At 37.8% G+C, this 24,365-nt stretch overlaps 2 protein-coding genes across 10 annotated transcripts; both read left to right on the top strand.

Moving 5' to 3' along the window:
* Positions 1 to 1,293: 1,293 nt before the first annotated feature.
* LOC103712583 (uncharacterized) lies at positions 1,294 to 14,752 on the top strand. 9 transcript variants are annotated; one of them, XM_088721319.1, is made up of 11 exons: positions 1,348 to 1,441; positions 6,788 to 6,973; positions 7,427 to 7,514; positions 7,662 to 8,446; positions 8,538 to 8,624; positions 8,701 to 8,796; positions 8,892 to 9,062; positions 9,264 to 9,329; positions 13,287 to 13,352; positions 13,439 to 13,507; positions 14,150 to 14,752. In XM_088721319.1, the coding sequence occupies exons 4-11, from the start codon at positions 7,718 to 7,720 to the stop codon at positions 14,474 to 14,476; spliced, it is 1,611 nt and encodes a 536-aa protein (XP_088577445.1). In that variant the 5' UTR covers positions 1,348 to 1,441; positions 6,788 to 6,973; positions 7,427 to 7,514; positions 7,662 to 7,717; the 3' UTR covers positions 14,477 to 14,752. The 9 variants fall into 9 exon arrangements, with proteins under 9 accessions (XP_008797368.1, XP_008797369.1, XP_088577445.1 ...); XM_008799146.5 differs by lacking the exon at positions 6,788 to 6,973 and having other exon boundaries at positions 1,294 to 1,441; XM_008799147.5 differs by lacking the exon at positions 6,788 to 6,973 and having other exon boundaries at positions 1,311 to 1,441; positions 7,427 to 7,498.
* A 2,354-nt stretch (positions 14,753 to 17,106) lies between these two features.
* On the top strand, positions 17,107 to 23,912 carry AIP2 (RING/U-box superfamily protein). Its single transcript, XM_008799142.6, has 5 exons — positions 17,107 to 17,401; positions 21,543 to 21,756; positions 22,657 to 22,928; positions 23,294 to 23,503; positions 23,618 to 23,912. The coding sequence occupies exons 1-5, from the start codon at positions 17,255 to 17,257 to the stop codon at positions 23,765 to 23,767; spliced, it is 993 nt and encodes a 330-aa protein (XP_008797364.1). The 5' UTR covers positions 17,107 to 17,254; the 3' UTR covers positions 23,768 to 23,912.
* Positions 23,913 to 24,365: the final 453 nt, after the last annotated feature.

Raw genomic sequence — 24,365 nt, 5'->3', positions numbered from 1 at the left:
TATTATCCCAAAACCGCTCGATTATCCCAAGTTACGACGAAGTCTCAACGCCGCGCCGATCCCCCGCCGATATCGGCGAAACAGCGCCGCGAAATCCGGGGAACTTAATTTACGAAATTGCCCATGATTAAATTCTCGACTTCTGTGAAAAATATGAGACTCGGGGGTAGTTTAGTCAAAGTGGAGTAACGAACTCCAGGGCAGTTTGGTCATTTAGAGAAGGTTCGAGCCTGTCCACTTTAAAAAGCGTGGGGACTTTTCCGGCGACCGCTTTTCAAGCCGCGTGGGGAACAGCTTCCCATCAAACCCGAGAACAGAAACCGGACACTTGTGGCCAGCGGGAGGAAGCCACGTGTCAGAATATAATCTCTTTTGGGATGGACAAACGCCGGGGAAGGGAATAAACAAATAGAAGTAATAAATTATGGCTTACCTTTCGTGTGAGTGTTGTACATTGCTGGAATAATGTTTTATTAGTTCCGCCAATCAAATCATGAGCTAATCCTTGTATTAAAGTACTTACTTTTGGCCACCCTAGTGAGGTTACCTCTCCTCCATTGAGGATAATGGAGCCAAAAATTAATATATATATTTTAAAAAAATTTGGTCTACCCTATTTTTTGAGTATTTGATTAAAATTATGAATTAGTTTTAGTTTCGTATAATTTAATACTAGTTTTATCCTGATATTATGGTACCTTCTTTACAAATTGATAAGTATTAATTTATCATGATCTATGATCATATTTTGTTGCTGGATACCATAAATTTTACTATATACTAAAACATTTTGATATTAGAGAGTAAAAAAAATAGATTTAAACACTAGTAAATATTTTCTGTCATTCGGTCACCTTGGACAGAATTATATAGTAAATTTCTAATCTTATAGTCTACCTTGTTTTATTGAGCTAATTTATCCAAAATTAACGTAAAAATTTAGGCAACTATACCATCATATAAAATTTTGACACAAATTATTGTAAATTTATATTGATTTCAATTTAAAAATAAAACAAATTGCAATATCTTCTGATGATACTGTGACAAAATAGAAGTCGCAATTATTATTATTATTTTTAAAGTAGAGCAACCCAAATTGTGTTCACTTTGATACAGTATCAAATAGTATCTGTCTCTTGTCGATATGTGGAAAAGAAGTCAACATTTTAGCCCTACCTGGGGTGACCACACCATAAACAAAAAGGTTCCAAAGTCTATCAAAGTAGGGCCTCAACTTGGTGCCAAAATCGGATGCGGTTATACAAAACCATTCCAGGTTGTACAAGACTCACACCATGACTGTTCCCCCCGTTCACACTTAAAAACCCAAGGCGAAGGAAAGCTGGAACTGATTTCTCTTTCTTCTATTCTCTCCTCTCATTTTCTCCAACTCCTCTTTGTCTTTTGCTCCCAAGCTTACTCTCTTGGCTTTCTTTCGGTAAGTATATCCGTCCACTCCCAATTCCCATATTTCGATCAAATTAGGGTTAGATTTCTCGAATTCTCTCGATGGAATCATATAATTGGCGATTTGCTCTGCTCTGATTCCCAAGCGGCTGGTGTTTGCGTGTGAATTTCTGATCCCTAGGCTTCTAATTTGTGAATTTATTCGTCCTCCTCCTGCTTTATTTTTTTGGATTTAGCTGTTCGTTTTTGGTCCTCTGCCGTGGGTAAAGATTCGTTTACCCCCAATTTTTGGATTTTTTGCTTCTCGTTTTTTGAATTGTTCGAGCAGTCTGTGTTTGCGGGCGACCTATGTTGTTGAGGTGTTTATGTGTTTTAGTTTGTGGCCTTTTTTTTTTTAAAAAAATAATTAAAATCTCCTTTCAAGCAATTATTTGGCAAATCACATAGTTTTGTGCTTTCTTGTGACTTAAACTTGGTGCTCAGTGGAAAATTATAGTATGAGTAATGAGAACATGTGAAATAATATGTTTCTTGGTTCTCCTGTGTCTCAGGTTTCTTGGTTTTTTTATGCCAACGACTAAAAGTTGGTGAAATTCTAAAGTTGGTTCACTGTAATGAATCTGGAGGAGCAGTAGGGAGTTGTATTTATGCAATTTTCAAGGTTTAATGGCATGAAAACAAGGAATGAAATGATAAGATTACTTTCCACTGCGTGGTGCTTGTACCTCATAATTCATGGTCTCCTTAGTCCACTTAAGAACAAAGAGTAGGCATTTCTGGCTCTTTCTCTTGTGTATCCAACCATCAGAAGTCCGGAACAAGAGTAAAGTGAGACCTTACTCTTTATTCTCAAGAGAGGTTGGCTTTTGGCAGAGGCATGGCATATCATGCACTACCAAGCTAAAATCTAGCTTGCATATGAGCAAAAAGATACAGTTACCTATAAGCAAATGCATTACAAGCACCACACTGAAATTCTTTCCTGGTCTAGCATGAATTAATTTAGATTGCTTTCCAGGGATGAGTGGATATGAAAGTAAATGGCCCTAAAACCTTAAATCAAGTTCAGGCATAAAAGCCAATTATATTAGTCCGTCGACACAATTTAATGCAAAAATGTTAAAATTGGATGTTTCTATCACTAAGAAAGCATAAATTAAAATACATCCTGGAGATGCCTTGGAAAGAAAGAAAGGGAAATATACAAAAAGGATGTTCCATCTCAGCCATCTGGATCCCCCTTGTTTAGATCATCTTCTGAAGTTGGGCCAGTAGTTCTCTTTTTTGCAGTAATGTACAATATTTCGAAATATTCTGCAAGTTTTCATGTTTTTATGATCATTCTGTCTTGAAGCAGAAATAATTTGAAATAAGATGCTTTGTGCATTGCACTTGTGCTGTCATCTCTCTCAAAAATCTCCCTGCTTTCACGCAACAGAGCAATTGCAAACATCTGATGTCTATATTATCTCCTATGACATTTTAATTAGCCAGGTATACAGTGATGCAGACATTGACATAGCTCCTAGTGTCTGCCATCAGTGACGCGGCAAATATCACTTTTTGTGTTCTTGCATCTCTAGTGCTCCTAGTGCTAAACCTAAGGTTTGTAATCTTGGTATCGGACCCTCTACCCTTGCCCAACTGGTACATCCCAGTGTCAGTATGGTACATAACTCGGTACCGTCACTTGATATAGGGGTGTACCATGTCTTGGTACCCTACTGTATGGTATGGTAGGTCCCGTACCAGGTGGTATGGTCCTAGATTGCAAACCTTAGCTAAATCTTACACTTGAACTTGCTATGTCTTAGACTCTTAGTGCTCACAAACCACAGAGGTAGAAGGAATGTACCGGATATTGTCAAATTTAAGGATTTAGATGCCTGAATTTATTTTCAATTCTCAGGCTTCTATTTTCTGTTTTCTTTAAATCTTGTTGTCTTTGTGATTATATTTCTAGCAGGTTTCTCAGTCCTAATATGAGTAGGACTATCATCTTAAAGGTCATGTTTTGGCCTAGATTGGATTAGGAAAGCCTTAAACTGAATAGGAATGTACTTTGATGATATTTTGATAGCTCTCTTGTGTATGGTCCAATAAAGGTACAGAGATTACCATAATTTGGAAGTCTTTGGTCATGTTTGTTCGATTAGTTTATAATTTTGATTTATTGGAGTTTTAGGTTGATTAAGAGACTTAAGTAACACTATGTAAGTCAGACTCCTAGGTTTATTATAGGCTAGTTCGTGGTCCTCTTATAGATTAGGAAAAGTTGGTTTAGTATAAGTTCATGGGAGTACGAATTATGTACAGTTTACGGACTGACTTTGAATGAGTTAGCTCCTCTGTGGAGGCTATTTCGGTCGTTTCTTCTCTCGATTATCTTGGTACTTCCACTGTCTTGATTGTCACAAAAGAAAAGTTTTCATATTGCCAAGATCTGGAATTTATTTCAACACGAATCAAAGTTATGTGCTGCCTGGGCACTTATCGGTTTCATCAGATTCTTTATGTAAATATCTGTTTGAACACATAACATTTCGTGAAGCTAGATGTCCATTTACTTGGCTGAAGAGAATGTAATAACAGCTCTCTTGTCATCAGAAATATATATAAATGGATTTACTGTATCATTAAGTTCGTATTTTTAGAGTGAATTTATTTACAGCGATAATGGTTTTTTCTTGAAGAATTACCTTGCATAAATATGCAAAGAACGTGACAAAACTTGATTAAAGTGATCAAAACCTAAATTATAATAATTGATTTACTTTTTTATCATTTCTTTTATCTGAAAAGATTGTAATAATCAATTCTCTGATACAAGTTATAATTGTTTATGGAATTGTTGATCAATCATGTGCTGACTACCTATCAAAAATTCAGTCTGTTCCATTCAAGTTTATTATTAGGTTTTAAGACTTTGGCAAAGAAAATTAGACAAACTCTTTTATGACTTTATACCTACACAACCTTGGTTCAATTCTACAATTTCTTTATGCATGTTTTTTGGGCAATAGATATTGATCTGAATTGACAAAACTTTAAAGTCATCATTTTTATTTAAAAAACAGCAAGAAAACTCTAAATTAAATTGTCGACTCAGCTTTTAATAGTGTTTTCACTCTAGTTCCTCTTAATTATACTGTATGGGGGATCACTCAATTTGAGGTATCATGTCGTTATTCTGAGCTTATTGGAAACAATGCATTGATTATGTGTGGAGCATACAGTCCGTACAACTCAATAGTCCAGTATGATACTCCTTCCTGCTGCAGTCTGTATACCTTGCTGAATCATAGAGTAGGATGCCTATGGACTAGCCATACTCTGGTTGCTATTATAAAAGAAACAAGATAATGAAACATTATATTACGAGATTAATGATTTGTGGTTTTGACATTTTGTTGTTTGACATAGTCATATCTGAGACCTAGGCTAAAATTAGAGGAATATGTGAGGCATTTGCTTTGGAACTCGATGGTTATTTAACCCAAAGAGCCTATGAGTTATGAAATGCTGAAGCAAAATTATTGCTTCTTCTAGAAGATTTATTCAACAATAGTATTCTGCCGTATAGAATGGTTTCATAGTGCTGATTAATGTCTGACACCAGAATTATCTTACTTGATATCTACCAAGTAGTGTCTTGTAAAGCAGAGATTGAACATGTGAAAGCTCCAATATTACACTTCTTAGTATATTGTGGTTGGAATTTTTTTTTTGAAAATTCAAAATTCTATATGCATCATGATTGCAAAGTAAGTTGTTTGCGAAGTTTGTGTATTTTCACCTGAGCAGGTGAGTCTTATGTTGGACTATCATTCTTCTTCCAAAGGATCTACTTGATTTACTGGCTCCATGATGTTGAGTGCAATAATGAAATTTTCTAGCTGAGATAAAAAGAAGTTCTAAACCTTTTTTTTCCTGGTTATTTACTAGTCAAATGTGATATGTAATGCTAGTTCCTTGCAAAGTCATCTTCATGCAATTGAAAGAAATATGATAAGTTACTTAAGCTGATATTGTTTACTGTTAGAATTGCTCATTTATAAAAAAATGACATGACTCTGTTACTAACCTGAGCATGACCCGAGATGTGGGCACCCTTCTCTCTTTGAAGATGGTCTTAGGTTCAACTTCCTCAAATGTGCTTAAAGATTTCCGAGCATATAGATGTAATGAATTTGAGAGTGTTTAGACACCACATGCATGGTGTGGAGGCTTGTGTGTCGGGTAGGTTGATGTGACTTTGAGTCTTTCTCAAGTTCAATGACCAACTAAAAAGTGAAATTGTTTTCTTAGTTAGATTTCATGCAAATACTTAGATTTTTTTAGTTACTTTGTTGCTTGACTAAACTAACTTTCAGATTACGTAATGGGAGCATTTATTGTGTCACTGTAGATACACAAGTAGCAGTACTATAAAAAAATATGTGGCAAGGTTAGTACCGGTAGCTTGACATGTGCCGATCAGGTAGTGGGTTGATAGATAGGGTATTTTACCGTACAAGCATGGTGTTGTTACCATTATATACTGACACATGATAGACGATGCCATACTAGTTAGGTGTTGGTACACCCAAATCTAGAGTGAGAAGGGGGAAGAGAGGGAGGCATCGAGCACCTCTAGATGGCAACTGTTGGGGGCTGATGGGGAGGCAACTCTAGAGATGAAGTTGGCGGCAAAGGTGCTAGGTTCGTGGAGAAGGCAATAGAGTATGCCGAAGAAGGGTTCAGGGGTCTCAGAGGATTTCGCGTGGAAGATGTCTTGGGTGAGGAGCAGGAGGTTGAGGTGGGAGAGAGGGAGGGGGAAGGTGAGGTGGTCGGTGGCGGCGGTCAAGAGTGCTTGGCAGCAGTAGTCCTGAGAGATCAAAGAGAGAGCAAGAGAGAAAGGTGAGGAGAAAAATGAGAGAGATCGGGAATTAGGGGTCGAGATTGAGGGGATTTATAAGTGTGGCCAGTTCGGCCCAAGCGAAGTGGGCCAATATTGTCCGATGTTGAGCATAACCTATCGACTCGGCCAGTTTGGACCAATATAGACCAATTCACCTTTTGTCTTATTTTGGAAGCCCGAACTGCCCATTTCAGGTTGGTTTGGCAATCAGTATGTGGGTGTATTCCTAACATAAGTGGCATAAGTAATATACTCTAGCAACTTTCTTTAGTCTTATACCAGCTCTTGGACCCCAAAAGAATATAAAATTTCTCTCAAGATTTGGGCATTTCAATTGTCAACTATGGCTGCTGAATATTTTGGAAGTTGCGGTGGGTTGAAGATGTTGATCACTCTGAATTATTAACTAGTAACTAGTATCAATGCAAGTTAGCATACTTAAGCTGAACCATGATGGATATTTGCTTGAAAATCCAGGTCTTTTTGGTGTTTGGGTGTCTGATGGCGCTCGGATGCCTATACATTCCAAAGGCCTTTCTTGGTCCCATGAATTGAGATTGGAGCGTTCAGTCATGGTCCCATTGCAAATTTGAAATTGAATTTGATGGGATATTCTGAAAGAAGGAGATTCTTATGCTACATGAAGAACCAAGGACTTTCATGGTAGTTGGTTACTTGCATATGATGATTACTTTAATATTTTTGATCATGAATACGTCTCATCTAATTACATTCTCACCTCCACTGACAAGGAAGCATGGTTCACTATACCGGACCCTACTGCCCCCTACCAGTATGGGTACGGAAACCAGTATTTTAAACCATGTGAGGAGGGTTCTTGCCAAGTGCCCTATATTGTTGGTGGATTTTGATGCTGGATGGTGTAGAATAGTATTGTGCTGTGGATTGCTTTGAGTTATGATTCTATGTTCTCTTTTTATCTTTCCCATTCCATCTACAATCCATTTTGTTTAATTATGAATTTATGACATCAAGTTTTATAGAGTATTTTTCCTAGGTGTTATTAATTGAGGGTTGTTTGGTGAAATGGCAATTGCTGCAACTGGTGTTATTAATTATATGGCCATAACAGTTATACGTTATGATGTTATGTAGGAGTCAAGAGACTAGGAGAAGAAGCTGCTTGCATTTCTCACTATTCCTGAATATGGGGTGTTCAGGAAATAGGTGATGAAAAGATTTGGTATCTATTATTCATTCCCTGTGCATAAAATCACTTCTGCCATGCTGAATTCTCATATATAGGATTGGGCAGACAGTGGCTTCTGTTTAGTAATGAAACTTTTGGGTGAAACAATCATATCTGAAGGATTTTGTTGTCTATTGCCAGAATTAGTATTCTCGCTCTTCTTAGACTGAGGCAGTGGAGGTCTTCAAGAAACTGAAATGGATGATTTTATTGATCCCTTCCTTTCACCGTTGACATGGCCAGATGCAAATACCTCTGCAAGGTCATCTTGGATTGGCACTGCTGTATCTCAGACAACTAGCTTAGTTGCTGGTTCAATGGAAGCATATGGAGGAGATGAAAAGAACCCACCCATAAGTGTGATACCTTCAAATCGTATTATAGGGAATGCATGTACGGATGAATTAAATCTGCATAGCCATGATAGCACCTCTTCCATGTTCCTTGATGGAAATCTAAAGTATGCCATTGATAAGGACATATTTCCTGGTGAGAAATTATCTCTGCATAAGGTACATAGACAAAACTCAGAGTCATCCCTCCAAGACAATGCAACGCAGGAAAGTAATTTCTCACTACAGGGTGTTATAGAGAGTAATTCAACAGCAGGAACGTTTGGCTCGGAATTGAATCCATCATGCTCTGTAACACTTCCTCATAGCACACTGACCATGGGCAGTTCAATTGAGAGCAATGGCTGCGAATTATCTACCTTCCAGCAGTCACTTGGAGATGCTCATTCAATTTCTTCACTTCCTGCAATGTGGCCTTCATCATACACAGGTGTTTCTTCTTTAATGGGACAGGGGAGACTACAAGCATTTGGTTTCCAAGGGCTGGAAAGTGATAATGTTATGTTGAGGGAAACATGCGTTGAGAATGGCAAATTTGCACAGCTGGAGGATTTGCCTGGAGCATCTCTTCATGTAAAAGTTGCATATGCATATCCTAATATACTTGTCTCCTCTTACTGATGATTACCATTCTAACCCTTTTATATTCAAATTTCACTTGCAGGAACATAATGAGCCGCACAACCCTAATTTGTCTTCTTTCAGTGCTGGACAACAGATAAAATTGCCTAGTGTTGGTTTGCAGCAACAGGTACTACATACTTATTTAACACCTGTTTTTAGCTATCCCGGCAAGTCATTCAAAGTTAAGATGCCCACACTTGCAGGAGCAAAATGGGTTGCACAACCTTTGTTTGCCCTCATTGGCTTCTCCACCACAAATGTCACCAACTAAAACAGCAGGAGTACAGATTTGTCAACAGGTAGTTTACTTGGTTATCTTTTATGTTTACTCTATATTTACCCCTAATTTTGCTTTTTTATTTGATGAGAGTGCTCCTTTTGTTGCCATATATAGTTGCCACCATCTACTCAAGCGAACACTGGCAAGCATCACGTGAATCATTCTTCTAATACTCAATCACAATCAGCTCCAGCTAATGCTGGTGGTGGTTGCAATGGAGCTGTCAAGCCACGTGTGAGAGCACGTCGTGGACAGGCCACTGATCCTCATAGTATCGCAGAACGGGTTAGTTCATAATTCTATTATCACGTCTTACGCCAAGCCTGGCTGCATGGATGCCCTTATGAAGTTTGTTTTAATAAGGTTTCCTTTCTTTAGTTGTTTCTGTTGGTTACCTGAATATGAATTGTTGCTTTATCAGTTGTTTTATATTTTTTCATGAAAAAAGAAATACAATATAATTTGAAAGTTAACCACAAAATGCAGCTTCGGAGAGAGAAAATCGCTGAAAGAATGAAGAATCTGCAGGGGCTCGTGCCAAATTCAAATAAGGTATACTTTAACCTTTATTTTTTCCATTTTATTTAGGGGCATCTTCTTTCGACCCTTCCAAAATAATGACTCATATAGTTGATTTGGTAAGATATCTTTGTTTGGAATTGGTCATAATTTAAGGATGGAATATCTATGTAGCGCATAAACTGAGTGATAACCATCTTCGATTAAAAGAACTTTTGGCAACTTGAATAAAATGGGAACCACACGTCTCATCGGCAATGCAATGGGATTTTCTTAACTTTTAGTGCTTGGATGATCTTCTGTTTGAGAATCCAATTTATGAACTAATGTATACTATGTTTACCACTTATTTGGGTGCCTGTGTCAAGCTAAGCGTTTTTTTTTTATCACAAGAGATCTGTTCTAAGCTTGTATCTGAGCATGCTTTTGTTAGATGAATATACTGCTGACATTGAGGAATATCATGCAGAACTGAAATCATGGTTTTCTGGAAGTTGTCTTTTACATCTAATGTTTAAGGTAAAGAAACTACTGTGCAAGTTAGGGCCTGATCCAAAGCTTAAGAGACTACACCTTTTGTCAATGTTTTAGAAATTTTTATAAGAAGGGAATAGAAGTTGTCGTTCTGCTGAAATTTGACAGCAAATTGAAATTGGATTAATAACTTAGAAGTAAACTAAATAGATATTAACTTGGGGAAGTTGAGGTATTAGTACTGATTTAGATAATGCCTGGCAGGTTGCTTGAAGACTTGAAAGCCTAGAACCATGGGAACGCAAAACCAGATGAATAACTAGCAGTTGTTAATAAAGGAAAATGGAGGAAGATACAATGATGATAACCATTGCATTTCTTTTGGGTTCAACTATCTGATCAGGTGTAATTTAAAGAACTCTTCTTGTTATTTAACAATTCTAGTGCGTACCTCCAAAAGTGTTGTCCTGTCCGTTATGGACTTTGCTTGTTCCTTGACAAAATTGTTTTCCAATTTTTACTGTTATGCTCCTACTACAGCAAGAAACACAAACTTGTTCTGTTCTGTTTTGTTCCAGTCATGGAATTTGTTTGCTAGTGGTGTGACTATTGTTGTCAAAGTGGCGCCTAGTTGTCTGGGCAGCTTGCTAGGCACTTGGAGAGGCCAGAGCAACTAGGAAGTGACTACCTAGGCATTAGTTTGTTGAAATAGATTAGCTTTTTTTTGTAATTTTCTACTTTCTTTACATTATTCCAACTCTTATGACTGAAATAAACTTATTTTAAATGAATAGGAGTGAAAATAACACGTGTACTTATCATTTCCCTCATCTCACCTGCCCAGTCACTTGACCCTAGAGTTGCCTCCTTGTTCAGAAGCCATCCTAATAGTCTTTCAGCAACCATCCAATTACCCAAAGGCCAGAATATATTTTTCCAATTTTGTTCAAAAATAATGTAATTAACCTCATATTTTAAATCATACATAAAAATAATCAAATGAACTGTATTGGTGTGGTCTCTCTAAGCGCCTAGCACCTAGGCACCAGTTTTGACAACACTACTTAGGCCTAGTTTCGTTGGAGGATAAGATTAGGGATAAGGGGGTTTATGCCTGTTATCTTATATCTACATAACTTATATGTACCATTCCCATCCAAGAATCTGGTGGGAATTGGGTCTAGGTAAGAGAAAACACATAAGACCCATTGGGTTATTTTTTTTTTTTAAAAAAAAAAGAGGAAAAGGAAATATCAAGTCTAGGTATGTTAATACCTATATCCTACTCAGCAGGGGGTTTGGGTTGTGTATACATCAGGTTTGAATCTGGGTACCAATTGGGTACTGTTATTTAGAAAGCTCAATTCTCTTCACATCTCAAGATAATTGACATGTCTTTGAGCATAATTGATAATTTCTATAAGAGAAATTAAGGGAATGAGAAAAAAATGTACATTTTACACTTGGTAAACTATCAAGTCTTGGCTTGGATTAGTTCGGATTTGTAAAAATTAGTTCCTTACCTTGGGTCTGGATGGGTGCACATCCACTAGAGCTAGACCAGGACCTAGAAAGTTTATGGGTCTAACTGTAACCATGCTTGACCTGTAGGTTTATGGGTTTGTGTAAGGTTCAAGGCTATGGGTCTTAGTGATAGCTTATAAGCAAGAAGTCTGCAAAACCTATGTTTTTTTTGTGTTTGTAGATATTTTTGATATTATAAAGTAATCCAACAGTATAGATTTTCATTTTTCAACTCTGTTAGCTGAATTTGGCAAGCGATGTAAAATCCTTACTTTGCACCCTGTGTTTATTATAACTGCATCTTACTTGTAAACGCAAGCTTATAAATTGAAAAGTTTTACAAGAAAAATCTACTTTACCTTCGTATGTTGCAAAAAGAACAAGTCAATCTTTGGAGATTAGAAACATGATGGTCTCGTGAAGTCCTAAACGGATCGTTTCTGCAAAAAATATAATAAAATGGATTTTTTTCCTGCAAAACCATCATGGTATGTTAATATAGTATAAAAATACTTATATATTGTATGATCAAATATAGAAACAAGCATACATAATATTCTAGACATATATAATGTAATACTATAGTATGTATACATACAAATATGAGGTTGGTCATAGGGGTGCAAATGGGTCGGGTTGGATTGGCTTATGAGTGATCCCGACCCAACCTGGTTCCTTGTTTGGGTCCTAATGTTGGACATAGACCCAATCCAATAGAAGATCGGGTCAGGTCGGGTCGGGTCCATTGCTAAAATTTCTGACCCAACGGGTCGGGTCGGATCGGGTCGGGTCTATGTATAACCCGGTCCTAACTCAAAAATTCTGGTCCAGGTTGGATCCAAATGAACTGAAAGAGTATGACTAAACAATATTTTCATTAAAATCAAGGGTGGGAGTTAAATTCAGTCAACCAAGATTAAGCAACAAATAGCTTGTCAAAGTAAGGACCAGATGTCAATTATGCTTAATCAATCACCCCCACTTTAATGTCTTAACAACTCACTTTCTGATAGCTGCACATTGGTGAATTTGCAGATGCATCTGGAACCTTTCTATTAAATGCATCATTAAATATATGGTCTATAAAAGCATCCAATGGTCTTGAAGCATGGCACATAAACCATAAGCCTTACAAAGAGTCATAGACCCAAAGCCATATGAACCCAATGCTATTCGTATGTGGGCATTGGCATGCCCAGAGCCTACCAGAGAGAGTGTAATTCAAGCCTCAACACCATTGACAGTAGCGCTCTCGTCCAATACCATCCATACCTAAAGAGCTCACCGTTTGGAAGGCCACCACTCTCGATCCTTTCCGGAGTGATCTCCGGTGGAAGAGGAATAGGTGCATAGGATAGAGAGGAAATAGAGGTGGAGCAGTCGGAGGTGGTGGCTGCATGCTGTGGCTCCAGGAGGGGAGAAGGGTCTAATGATGGTCTCTGCAGATGGGGGAAATGTTGACAGGCCTCAGATTAGAGGGGTGGCACGGCGTCTAGAAGGACGTCGGGCGAAAGATTTATTAGTTCTTCTTACTCCTTGTTCGGCCAGTCCTGTGGCCGAAGGGACTTAGGGGAGTAGTGAGGAGAAATAAAAGTGAATTTCTGTTACAAGATTTTGTAGGGTCTTTGGTGATGCTGTTACAAGTAGTCTAGAATTTTCAGATGCTTGTGCTTTTTATAGAATTGTCACAGTTGTTAATTTATCACTTAAGTGAAGATGTTGCAGTCTTACTCTGGACTCTTATGATCAGTTATGCAGTTTTCTGTCTCAATTTTCTATGAGAGGGTGCTCTTTGCATTTTGTTCACTATCATAATTGGTTATGCAGCCATAGAAGCTTTAAGCTTGATTTTATTCCTTTGCTGTGAAATAGGGTCCTCTATAGATTCGACTTTATATTTGATTCCTTAATTCGAGGAGAATAAATAGCAACTCTTTATTCTGACCTTGCCAGCACCTGCTCATGACTGAATTTTCCACTTTCGGTTTGCAGACAGATAAAGCATCAATGCTGGATGAAATCATTGACTATGTCAAATTCCTTCAGCTGCAGGTCAAGGTTTGCTTCCAAACTACACTTCAAACCATTACAGATAACTTTATTCTGCTCTATATCTAACATTCTTTCTGATGTTTGAACTGGAGGTTTTAAGCATGAGTCGCTTGGGTGCAGCTGGAGCAGTGGTCCCCCTACTCACAGATTCTCAATCTGAGGTGCCAAATCATTTCCCTTTCATTTTAAATGTCTGTTGTCCTATTAGAGCATCACATGCTTAGTTGCTTGTCCTTATTCGGTCTGATGTTGCCTTTTGTTCTGGGGAATCAGGCTATTTCCATAAAATCAATGGAGTAAGGCCTCATTATGTCTGTCACTTTGATTTCTAATTAATGACCATTCTACTAAATTCTCTCGTATAAATTGTTATCTTACTGCAGTATGGACTGGGTTTGCGCCTTACTTTTTCTTTTTAAGTTTTCTGTGACCTTAATTTATTGTGTGTATGCATTCACTCTTCATTAAGGATGTATGCTGAGGAGTTGTAATCATTCTTAAAACTCGAATTATTACAAGCAGAGCTAAATAGGTTGCTGAAATTGGTGAAAAATTTGAAACAATGTTCTGAGAGAGTATATGCAACCTAGTCTGAGAGGGAGCATTTTCGAACTTTCTATGTGCAATTTGTTGGCTTTGCTCCTTGTCTTTAGGCTTTTCTTTAGGCAATTTGTTACATTTGAGCAAAGTCATTTTGCCCACACTGAAACATTTTGTAACATCTCATTCTTTGTTTTCTCAGGAAAACTATAGTCCTTGATGAGAAAATGCTATGTAATTTAAAACTGTTAATTTCAATACAGGGCTCTGGCAGTCTGCTCCTATCAACATCATCATCATCAGTTGGGCAGGGAGCAGATTTATCTGAGTCGCAGGATACCTTAGCCTTTGAGCAAGAAGTTGCGAAGCTGATGGAATCCGACGTCACTACGGCAATGCAGTACCTTCAGAACAAAGGCCTCTGCCTCATGCCAATTGCTCTTGCCACTGCAATATCTAATCAGCAGGGCTCCTCCTCCTGTTCCATTCCACCTGACAGAAGGAAAGCTGATATGAACCATGGGGTGATCTGTCCAGAAGATGGAGCCAATGGCTGCAACGGGCCTGGTGTTAAACGAGAAGAGCCTTAGAAACCGATCGGCAACCAAAGAGAGTCGAAACCAAAGGAATGAGAGCTAACTGAATTTGACTTTTCTATCCTTTATTTCTAATTTGTTTGCTCCTAAGACTTCTGTTTTTGATCAGCAGGCTGTTTGGATGTCCTTTGGTAACTGATGTATAGGCTTATTCAGCATACATGTGGATGTGTGGACTGATATTTTGTATACCATACATATACATGTATATTTATGCATGTATTTGTATGTAAAGTAAATAAATAATTTTATTGGTATGGGTTAAATGAATTTGGGAGATAAATTGTTTGGGATGGTTTTAAGATGGTATATATGACATCATGATACATTGTACCATATCCAACCGAAAGGTACAGGATGTATTATATTGGTTTGATACCGATATATGATATGGAGGTTGTACCAATTTTTAGTATGCCGAACGGGTTTTGTATTGTACCGTACTGATATAGTAATAGCGTGGCGTCGGTATGGGATTCAGTACCGAAACGGTGGTATTTTATATGGGAGTTTAAGGCAGCTCAAGTGAACAATTAAAACAGAACTTGGTGACTGACTGAACTGAACTCAACTAGAACAGTTCGTTCTGCCTCTCGGTGCTTAATGTACAGTCTATTGTTTTCCTTCCATCTCTTATCTCAACCATCCTCCGCGCTCACTGCCTTTTTTTATGATCCAAAATATATAACTCTTATCTTTACAAACCAAGTAAGGTCCACCTACCCGGTCCATCTAATGTCTAGTTTAGATTTTCGTCAAACTTTGCCACTATGTAAAAATTAAAATCTGAAGTTCGGCTAAATTAAAGATGGTTTTGGTATAGTTGAATCCAACCTAATAAAACATGAATAAATAAAATATACCTCAAAAATAGATCGAAATATTTAAACCTTACTCAGGCTTTCGACATGCCCAACTACGGTTGCGAGCCTGCTCAGTCATCCTGGAGGATGACTCGGCTACGGTCATCAGCTGGATCCGGGAGGGTTCGAGGGGTGCCAGCGGTGACCACCCTCTACTTCAAGACATCTGAGCCATGACGAAGGATAGAGAAGTTTTTCACACCAAGCATATATTTCGTGAAACTAATGGGGCTGTGGATTGGGTGGCCGCCTATATGGCCAACCATGCTGGTAGTTCTTTGTGGGCTGGAGATGGGGAGCTATCTGGAGCGCTCCAAGATATTCTGTTCTCTGATTTTATTGGGTGCATTCGTACTCATCAGGTATGAATCACCCGTTTTAGCAACAAAATAAATTCAAGTGCAATTTAAACCTCGCTATAAATAGGATATTTTTTTATTAAAAAAAGATGGAGGAGGCCAAAGTTACTCCAATACAATTTTTCTAGGCACCTGAGTGTGGGACCAAGATTTTTTACTTCATGAAAATTTTAGATTAGGGCGGGTCCAAGCCTTTTAGAGACTCAACCCTGGTCTCCCATTTTGCAGCGAGAGGGTGCATCACTGAGCTAATCCGCAGGTGAAGGACAAAAATAAATGATCTAGTGGCAACGTAACCTAGAATCTCATACAAAATGCGACACCTATAAAGCTATATAACCTTGCTATTGGTCTGCTCCTTGCTGCTGCTCATAGACAGACTATATACATATCCAGGGTCACCCTGCCAATAAATTTAGATTGAAAAAATTACACATCAGCAGTGTAATTTTTTGACATCTAACTTCTATATTCTATTAGCATTTTCTGAACTAATTCATTCGGATCGGAACAAACTGCCGTCACCTTTTGCCCCCCATGAAGAGAGAAGAGGAAGAGTCCGTGAACACCGGAAGGAAGCTGGGATGGAGGCCTAAATATAGCGGCAACCATAACTAGTTTCAATTTCTAAATTTTTATACTATCAAATATTCAGATGGTATAACTTCTTGTCTCTTTGGCGAGAAGCAAGGGTTTTATTTTGTAGGGCATTGTTTGTTTGTTTCTAATATCATGTGAGCTAGGCTTGGTCTATCCAAAAGTTTAAGCTTCTGGCCGTATAAAGGTGGGGTTGAAAATTTGAAATTGGAATGGATATGGATCAGATACTAGTATATCCATCTATTTTTATTTTATTTGGTGAATACAGATACGAAAATGGATATGAATCATGTGTAAATACAAATTGGATATTAAAAGTATGGAGTTGGATAATTAAAATTATGATAAAAAAATAAAGTTATTACTAAGTAAATGATAAATCAAATTAATAATATATTAATATGGTCATATTTTTTTAAAAAAAATTTATAAGTGCTATATAAAATTAAATAGAGTTATAAATAAAATCGGATATTCGAATATGGATCAGATAGTTATATATTTATATCTATATCAATATTTGTGAAAAATAGATATGGATATAGATATTAGTTGAATGCTCAATTTCTATCTGTATCGTATAAAAATAGATCTGAATGAATGTTACCCGTCTGCTTTCACTCCTATGCCAAGGGTAGGGAAAGCAAACGTGATTAGAGCCTTTTTTCCGTTTAAAATTAAAGCAGCAAATTTTATACCTCTCACGTGAGTCTCACGTGATGACACTAGCGTATGGAATTGGCTGTCCCCTGTTCCTGACCGGACAGCAAACCTCCTCCGTGCGAGTTAGAAATTGCCGCGATCTCCTCCTCGCCTCAGCCGTCGCATTTCGCCTGTCGGCTTTCCCCTCTCTCAAGAAAGCCGAGGTTTTTAACCCGCTGAGGAGAGGAGGGAGAGTCCGCGCTCGGCTTTCAGATCTAGGGTTAGAGTTTCCAATAATATCGATCGAAATGGCTTCGGTGGAGCTCGTAATGGAGGAATTGCAAGCGCTGCAGAAGAAATTGGGGAAGAAGCAGTCTTTCGAGGAGGCCGTCTCCTCGATCTCATCTCTCCTCCGGGATCGATACTCGTCTTCCTCTCCATCCCTTCGCAAATCGGTAGCTTTTCATGCCTTTCCTCCCAAAACTCCGTTCTTTCTTCTAGTTTCTACTCCAAATTATCGTTCCCAGGTCCCTAATTTATAAGCACGTTTTCAGAAATTTGAATTCATGTATCTGCGCCGTGGTTGTGCTTGTGCCGATTTTTTTTGATTTATTGCAGATTTTATGGGTCATACATCATAAATTGCTTTGGCTATATACTCGTGTGATTGCTCGAATTCCAAAGAAACAGTTTTGAAGGGTTTTTTTTGAAGGAATTATCGAAATTGATTAAAATTATGCATCTTTTATGTTTGTTTGGAAGTATATTCTTAGAAGTTTCCCTCTTTTATTGGAACTTTTGGTTTCTTTAGTATTTGACAGATGTTGTTCATGGATTCAATTTTTCTATCATTAATATTTTTTTTGATGTTTTTTGTTTCATACATGGCAAAACTGATGGAGAAGAATGAAAATTAGGGCAAATCCAACCTGGTGGTTGTTCCTCCAACATGCTTTTTATCATAATATTTGGTATTCTATTGGAAAGCTTAAAGTACAACGTAGGGAAAACTGTACCACCTTTGTCGTTATCTATATTCTTGAGAATATAGAGCTAGTATTCTTGAGAATATAGAGCAAGTTGCTAGCTTGCTTTTCAATTCCTCATCCAAGTGAGGGCATTCTGGTTATCTTTTTTCTACAGCTACATTTGTGATAGATAACTAACTTTTGTTAAGAAAAAGTTTTGCCTCTCAAATCAATAGAAGTAGATGTCACTAATAATATCAAACCATCATGCTCCCACATATTACCCTTTGGGCTTGTATTCTTTGTTGATTCTCCAACCAAGCAAAGAGATTTTATATCTAAATTTATATAATGAGATTTCCGTTGACTGTCCTATATAATTCAAATATTTAAAGAAAAAAAATGCTACCTCCTTTAAGACCCATGTGATTTGATGTCTTTTCTTTTTTCTTCCTTTCGCCATCCTTAGTAATATCTGCCACTTCTTTCCTATGCTACCATATTCAGTCTCAGGTGAGCCAAATAAAAAGCGTAATGTATATTTTATAAAAAGCCTGCGAAAGCGCATGAGCAATAAGGTGACTCCAAACAAACCCAACAATCTCGAACTGAAATTGATGACAAATAAATATTAGAGATAAAATATTATGCAAGTTGTAGTGTATTGCAATGATGGCCATCATCCAACAAATAGAAACTTATGCAGGTGGAGGATGACCACCAAATCCAAAATAAGGAGGATTGTTAGGATCCTCCCCACATACAAGCACCTTATAGAAGGACTAATGGTATGATCCCAAAAGTAATTAATATTAGATCCCAATGATAGTATAAATGGAATATAAATATTTACTTTCTTTCTCTTTAATAACATATGTTACAGTTAACAATGTTGACTTTTTATTAAAAGTAAATTTCTAGACAATTTATTTTATAAAAAAACAAGATATATCTTATAGATTCATGGATATACAACTTCTGGAGTAAAGGGAGGGTGACCTTTATGGGTGAAAACATTGAGGAAGCATATGGGAACTCAAATTGGAAGATGGATAATTTTCCTTGAAAGGATGTATTTAGAGAGCTTTGGTTTAGGTTGCGAAGAACTGTACCATAGGCAACATTCTTTTATTGAGTAATTGTTGTCAATGCTTTATTTGGAGTAACTGGATTTATGGGAGGTAGCGGACTCTAGTGGTTATGGAAGTTTTCAAAAGATTATGCTTTCTTGGGAAATGGGATGAACTTTTTAGATGTGCCACACTTTGTTTCCCATATTTATATGCAGGTAGCAATCTATTCTTTTATCTAGTTATTCCAAAAGCTTGTTGATTATTGTATCCTTCTAATTTTTTTGAGTGGGTGTTGGTTCTATAAGCAAAAATTAGCAAGAGTACCTTGACTGAGATGTATGATGATGGACCGACAACAGATGTTAATCCGGACTGGTTCCGGGGCTCGTATTGGCCGGCGATTAGTTCGATATGATCTTGGTGTACTGTACTGAGTCGGGCATACTGAACCATGGGAAGGGAGAGGAAGGAAGAGAGAGAGGGAAGGAGGGAGGGAGAGGGAGGAAGGGGGAGAGAGATGGGAGGCTTGCCAGACAATGGCATTGTGGTGGCAAAGAGGGGGGAGCAAGCGAGCATCTGACAGAGAGAGAGAGAGAGAGGAGGGAGGCTTATCGGTCGATGGCATCGTAGCATTGAAGAGGGGGGAGCAAGCTAGTATTTGATAGAGAGAAAGAGAGGGGGATGCTTATCGGCCACGACATTGCAACATTAAAGAAAGGGGAGCAACCAAGCATTCGGCATAGAGAGAGAGAGAGAGAGAGAGAGAGAGAGAGAGAGAGAGAGAGAGAGAAATTTACTGGCTGATGGCATCATGGCATCAAAGAGGAAGGAGCGGGCGAGCGTCCGAGGGGGAGAGAGAGAGAGAGAGAGCCCTCAAAGGCTCTTGAAATACCAAACCACTTGCTTTGTTGAACTGACCCGACTTGGTGTCGTTTTAGTTCTGTATGAGATAAACTGCTTGGCTTGGATCAGTTCAGCGATCGCTGTGTTAATCTCTTTAATGCATAAAAGATGATGACTTGTATTTTAGCCTTCCATTAAAGTTTGAAAATCTACATGATTGAGACATGAGTGTTATATGGATCCATAGGAGATTGATAAACTAAAAGATTATATTTCATTCTCTAGATGAAAAATCACTTTTATTAGCCAAATGCATGACAATTAAGTTTTCAAATCATTTCTTTTTTGGCTAAGCTTGAGTAATTTGCATGTGCTTTTATTGTTGATGGGTGGCATGGGACCTAGTAGAAATTGAGGGATTCACTTTGTCAATTGGGATATTGTTTGTTGCCATGCCAAGGTTCAAGGATAGTAAGGAGTTGGTATCTGAGGATATGATTGCAAATATTGTTTTTTTGACAAATGGGTTTGGAGGAACAATAATAAAATGGGATACTTATCTTTGTTTAAAAAGGAGGATTGGGGAGTGGGGGAATACTTGTCATAGAATGTAGTTTGATGTAATTTGGTCGGTATCAAGGATTTGAAAATATAGGGTAGTGTATCACTTAGACTTGCATAGCCAGATAAAACCAAGGTCATAAATTGTATAGCTGTGTTCACATGTTGAAGTTCTTTTAGGTTGCTGTGTCGGATTCTCCAAGACTCCTGGGCACTTGACACTCTTGTCCCATGTCCAACTATGGATAACCCTGATATGTGGCTTGTGATTTCTGGGATGAGGAGGGAAGAGTTTTTCTCTTACCTCTGAAGACCTGGAGAGACCTTTTGCAGTTACCTCATACCTGATGATCATTAATAACCTTATTTTCTCTGGGGAAATGAGGACTAGTGATTAGCACTTGTTGAATGAGATTATTAAAGTAACTTTCCAAGAAGAACTGATATTTGACAAGTTTGCCAATTATGTTGTGCTGCATTTATAAGTGGCTTAAATGGGCAGTTAGAGAATAAGATTTTTTTTGGGTAGAATGAGTTAATTTTGCAGAACAGGAACCTGAGCCAGTCAGCCAGATGAAGGTCTTATTTTGACTAGTAGATTGCTGTTCATTACTTCTGTCTCCTCATTACAATACTTTTTTAAAATGAATATTGCAAATTACACCTCTCTTTTTGCTTTTCATTTGAATGTCTTTGCAGGAGAAAATTTGGAAAGAAATTTTGAATTGGCCTTATGTTTTTGATATTGGACTTGCCTATGTTAATGAATGTCTGTTTTCTACTGGTAATTCCCATTGCTACTTAACTGTGTAAAAGGAAAAAAATTCCTCCAGGTTGTCCTCTGGAGTTGGTCTAGCTTTGTTGTAACAGTAAGGATTTCTGTGTTCTTTACTTATATTCGTGAATCTTTTGCAACTTAAGAATAGGTGGCCTCTCTTTGTAATATTTGGCTTGAATTTTTTAGTTAACAATGTCTTTCTTAGATACTTTTGAACTTTGCCTGACTCTTCTCTTTTTGATAATTCCTATGTAATTTTATTAACTTTTAAGTTTATTTTATTTGAATGAAATTATTCTGTAAATTTTATACCGGTCTAACTGTTAGCTTATACACTATGTACTTACTTTGTCTATTTTTTTTTTTTATTCAGATTTATTCTACTATTTGCCGTGTTGCAACTGTTCTTCAGACTAGATATACGGCGACTGGCTTCTGGCTTGCTGGCTTAAGGCTCTTTGAAGAAGCAGAGGGCCTGGTTACTGAGTCCTCAGAAAAGGAGCATATGAAGAAATGCATTGCTAGAGCTCGTGAGCATCTACATGAAATGGAGTCTGAGATTCCAGTGTCAAACAGAGGACCAACAGGTACTGCTTCCATATAAAAGAACAGATTGTCTTATTGTGAATAAGCTGATGATCTTGTGCAAATTTGATAATTTGGCTAATGTTATACCAGGCATTTGACATGTGTTTCCTGCTCATTCTTTTTATAGAGTTTTCATGTCCAAGGTCAACCTGCCCATTCTTTATGTAGAATTCTGTGGATGATATTCAGTTCCCGCATTTAAGCTGATGTCATAATAGCCTATTCTGCAACTGAAGTAGGGAAATGACTGATTTTGGTGAGTGGTTTGCAAAGAACTTAGGAAGCTCATTTTGATATGAGCTGTAGAGTTATGCTAGTCAGAATATAGAAAAAGATGATGCAGAGTGCAGGGCGTATATGATCCCCCTGCAGAAAGTTCAGGGCAATTGGAATAGGAAAGCTGGAGTTGTGTTAGTGGTTTGCAAAGAAATCATGAAATTCAGTGATATAAGTTGTAGAGTTATACTAGTCAGAATGTAGAAAAAGATGACGCAGAGTGCAGGGCGTATATGATCCCCCTGCAGAAAGTTTAGGGCGATTGGAATAAGAAAGCTGGAGAGGATGCATCTATGCATATGTATTGGTTGAATTAGTACCAAAGTTGTAACTATAGGTGCGGAAGAGATTTGACAATGCAACTTGCATGTTGGTTCTTAATAGAACTTACATTATCCCATAATATAGACACATTTCAACTTGTCAAAGTTTTAAGTTTCACCGGACAACTTAGCTGCTGAAATTTTGCAGATTTTCATAACTAGTTTCCTGGTTAGGCAGCATTTTTGGGGAAGCTAAGGCTTTGAATACCTATTTTAAATGCTAATTATTTGTGCTTCATTTTTTTGATGCATAGATAATTTCTTACATTTTTTTTTCCTTTTTTTTTTTGCTTTCTTCAGATTCTAGGTATCTTTTTGAAGGGCACTTGACTGTTGAGCCTGAACCTGCACCTCCTGCATGGCTTGTGGCACAGAATCTACTAACAACTCTAGCTGTAGCACAAGATTGGACTTCTATTCCTGAATCTTCTCGAGGTCAGGAGGAAAACAATGATGCAACTGAAAATGCTAGAGTGACTGACGTTCCTGAATCTGTTCGAGAACTAATTAACAATATGCAAGAAATCGGTGGCTTTCTGGACCTGGATAATGTTATTGAAGCTTCATTGCAGGTATGAGCATGCATTTTAATTTCATGGAAACACCACATGTTTCTTTTAGTTATATGTAATTTCTTGTAAGACTAAGGTTAGGGTATAGAATGCTTACAGTGTATTGGTAAAGTATCCTCTTTGGATGATTACAACTTAATTTCTAGGTCTTTCAAGAGAGAAGAAAATTCTAGAGTTGGGGAATTCATATCCTAAACAAATGTCATTAGTCTAGGTCTCTTATGTGTTCACAAATTCAGCCGGACAAACATGTTAAATCACGGGAAAATATATAGATTTTAGCAGTAGTTGATGTGCCTAATTTAGATTTAATTTCATTTCTGAAGGCGATCATTAAAACCTACACATCCTTCTCATGTTTCCAGGAAATTGGTGCTGGGGCGCAGCGACCGCCACCAGCCTCAAAAGAAGTTGTTGCAAATCTGCCAGTTATTAATGTAACTGAGGAAGTCATTGCTAGGTTGGGCAGAGAAACACACTGTGCTGTTTGCCAGGAGAACTTTGTTAAAGATGACAAATTGCAGGAGCTACCTTGCAAGCATCTCTTCCATCCCCCGTGTCTGAAACCATGGCTGGTGATACAGCACTTTCTTTGTTATTGTCATTAGTAAATTCAAGTACTGGAAAATACTATCAAATGATTTCCTGTGATCATTTTTATCTTAGCTTTCTCTTTTACTGACCTGCAGGATGAGCACAACTCCTGTCCAATATGCAGACATGAAATGAGGACAGATGACCATGCATATGAGAGCTGGAAAGAGAGAGAAAGAGAGGCAGAGGAAGAAAGGAAGGGTGCAGCGAATGCTGTTCGGGGAGGCGAATACATGTATGTTTGATAAATAGTTATTGAAATAAATATTGTTGCTGCGTAAACATCGTCGATGTTTGTCTTGATGATAAATGTTCAAATATTTACAACCACCCGGCAGACCACGTCAACCCACTGAATTGCAGTCTATTGCCTTCTTTGTTTCTCTCTTAGATTTCTTTTTTTCTCTCTTTTTTCCTGAGTAATTGGACAGGTTAAACCTGGCTAGACGTTGGAGCAAGAGCAAGATCAAACCTAGGTATCTTATATTAACAGAATAGACAAACAAGCTGGCACCCTTTCTTTGAAGGGAGAAAATGGCACTGGTTAAGTTGGAACTATATTTACCAAGCATGATTGCGAAATGATGGTAACTGTGATACAACCTTCTTAAGATCAGATGTCAGGAGGAGCCACAAGATTAATGAAACCATGATCCAGCAGTAACAATTGATAGCATCTCCTAATGCACGAGGTCGAGAATCGCATCCATCGCTAATGTCGCTGAACTGCAGCAGCTATGATTAGAGGGTCTGATATTAGTAGGTAGACTGCCAAGCTTTTGGTGCAGGAGTTATGACTAGAACTGAGTATTGAACAGTCCTCTGTGACAAGGGTAGTTGAGT

Source organism: Phoenix dactylifera, chromosome 5 (genome assembly GCF_051530095.1).
Source record: "Phoenix dactylifera cultivar Ajwa chromosome 5, Ajwa_hap1_PhDact_Kaust_v1.1, whole genome shotgun sequence".
NCBI lineage: Eukaryota > Viridiplantae > Streptophyta > Magnoliopsida > Arecales > Arecaceae > Phoenix > Phoenix dactylifera.
This window is presented reverse-complemented; position numbering and strand designations above follow the sequence as displayed.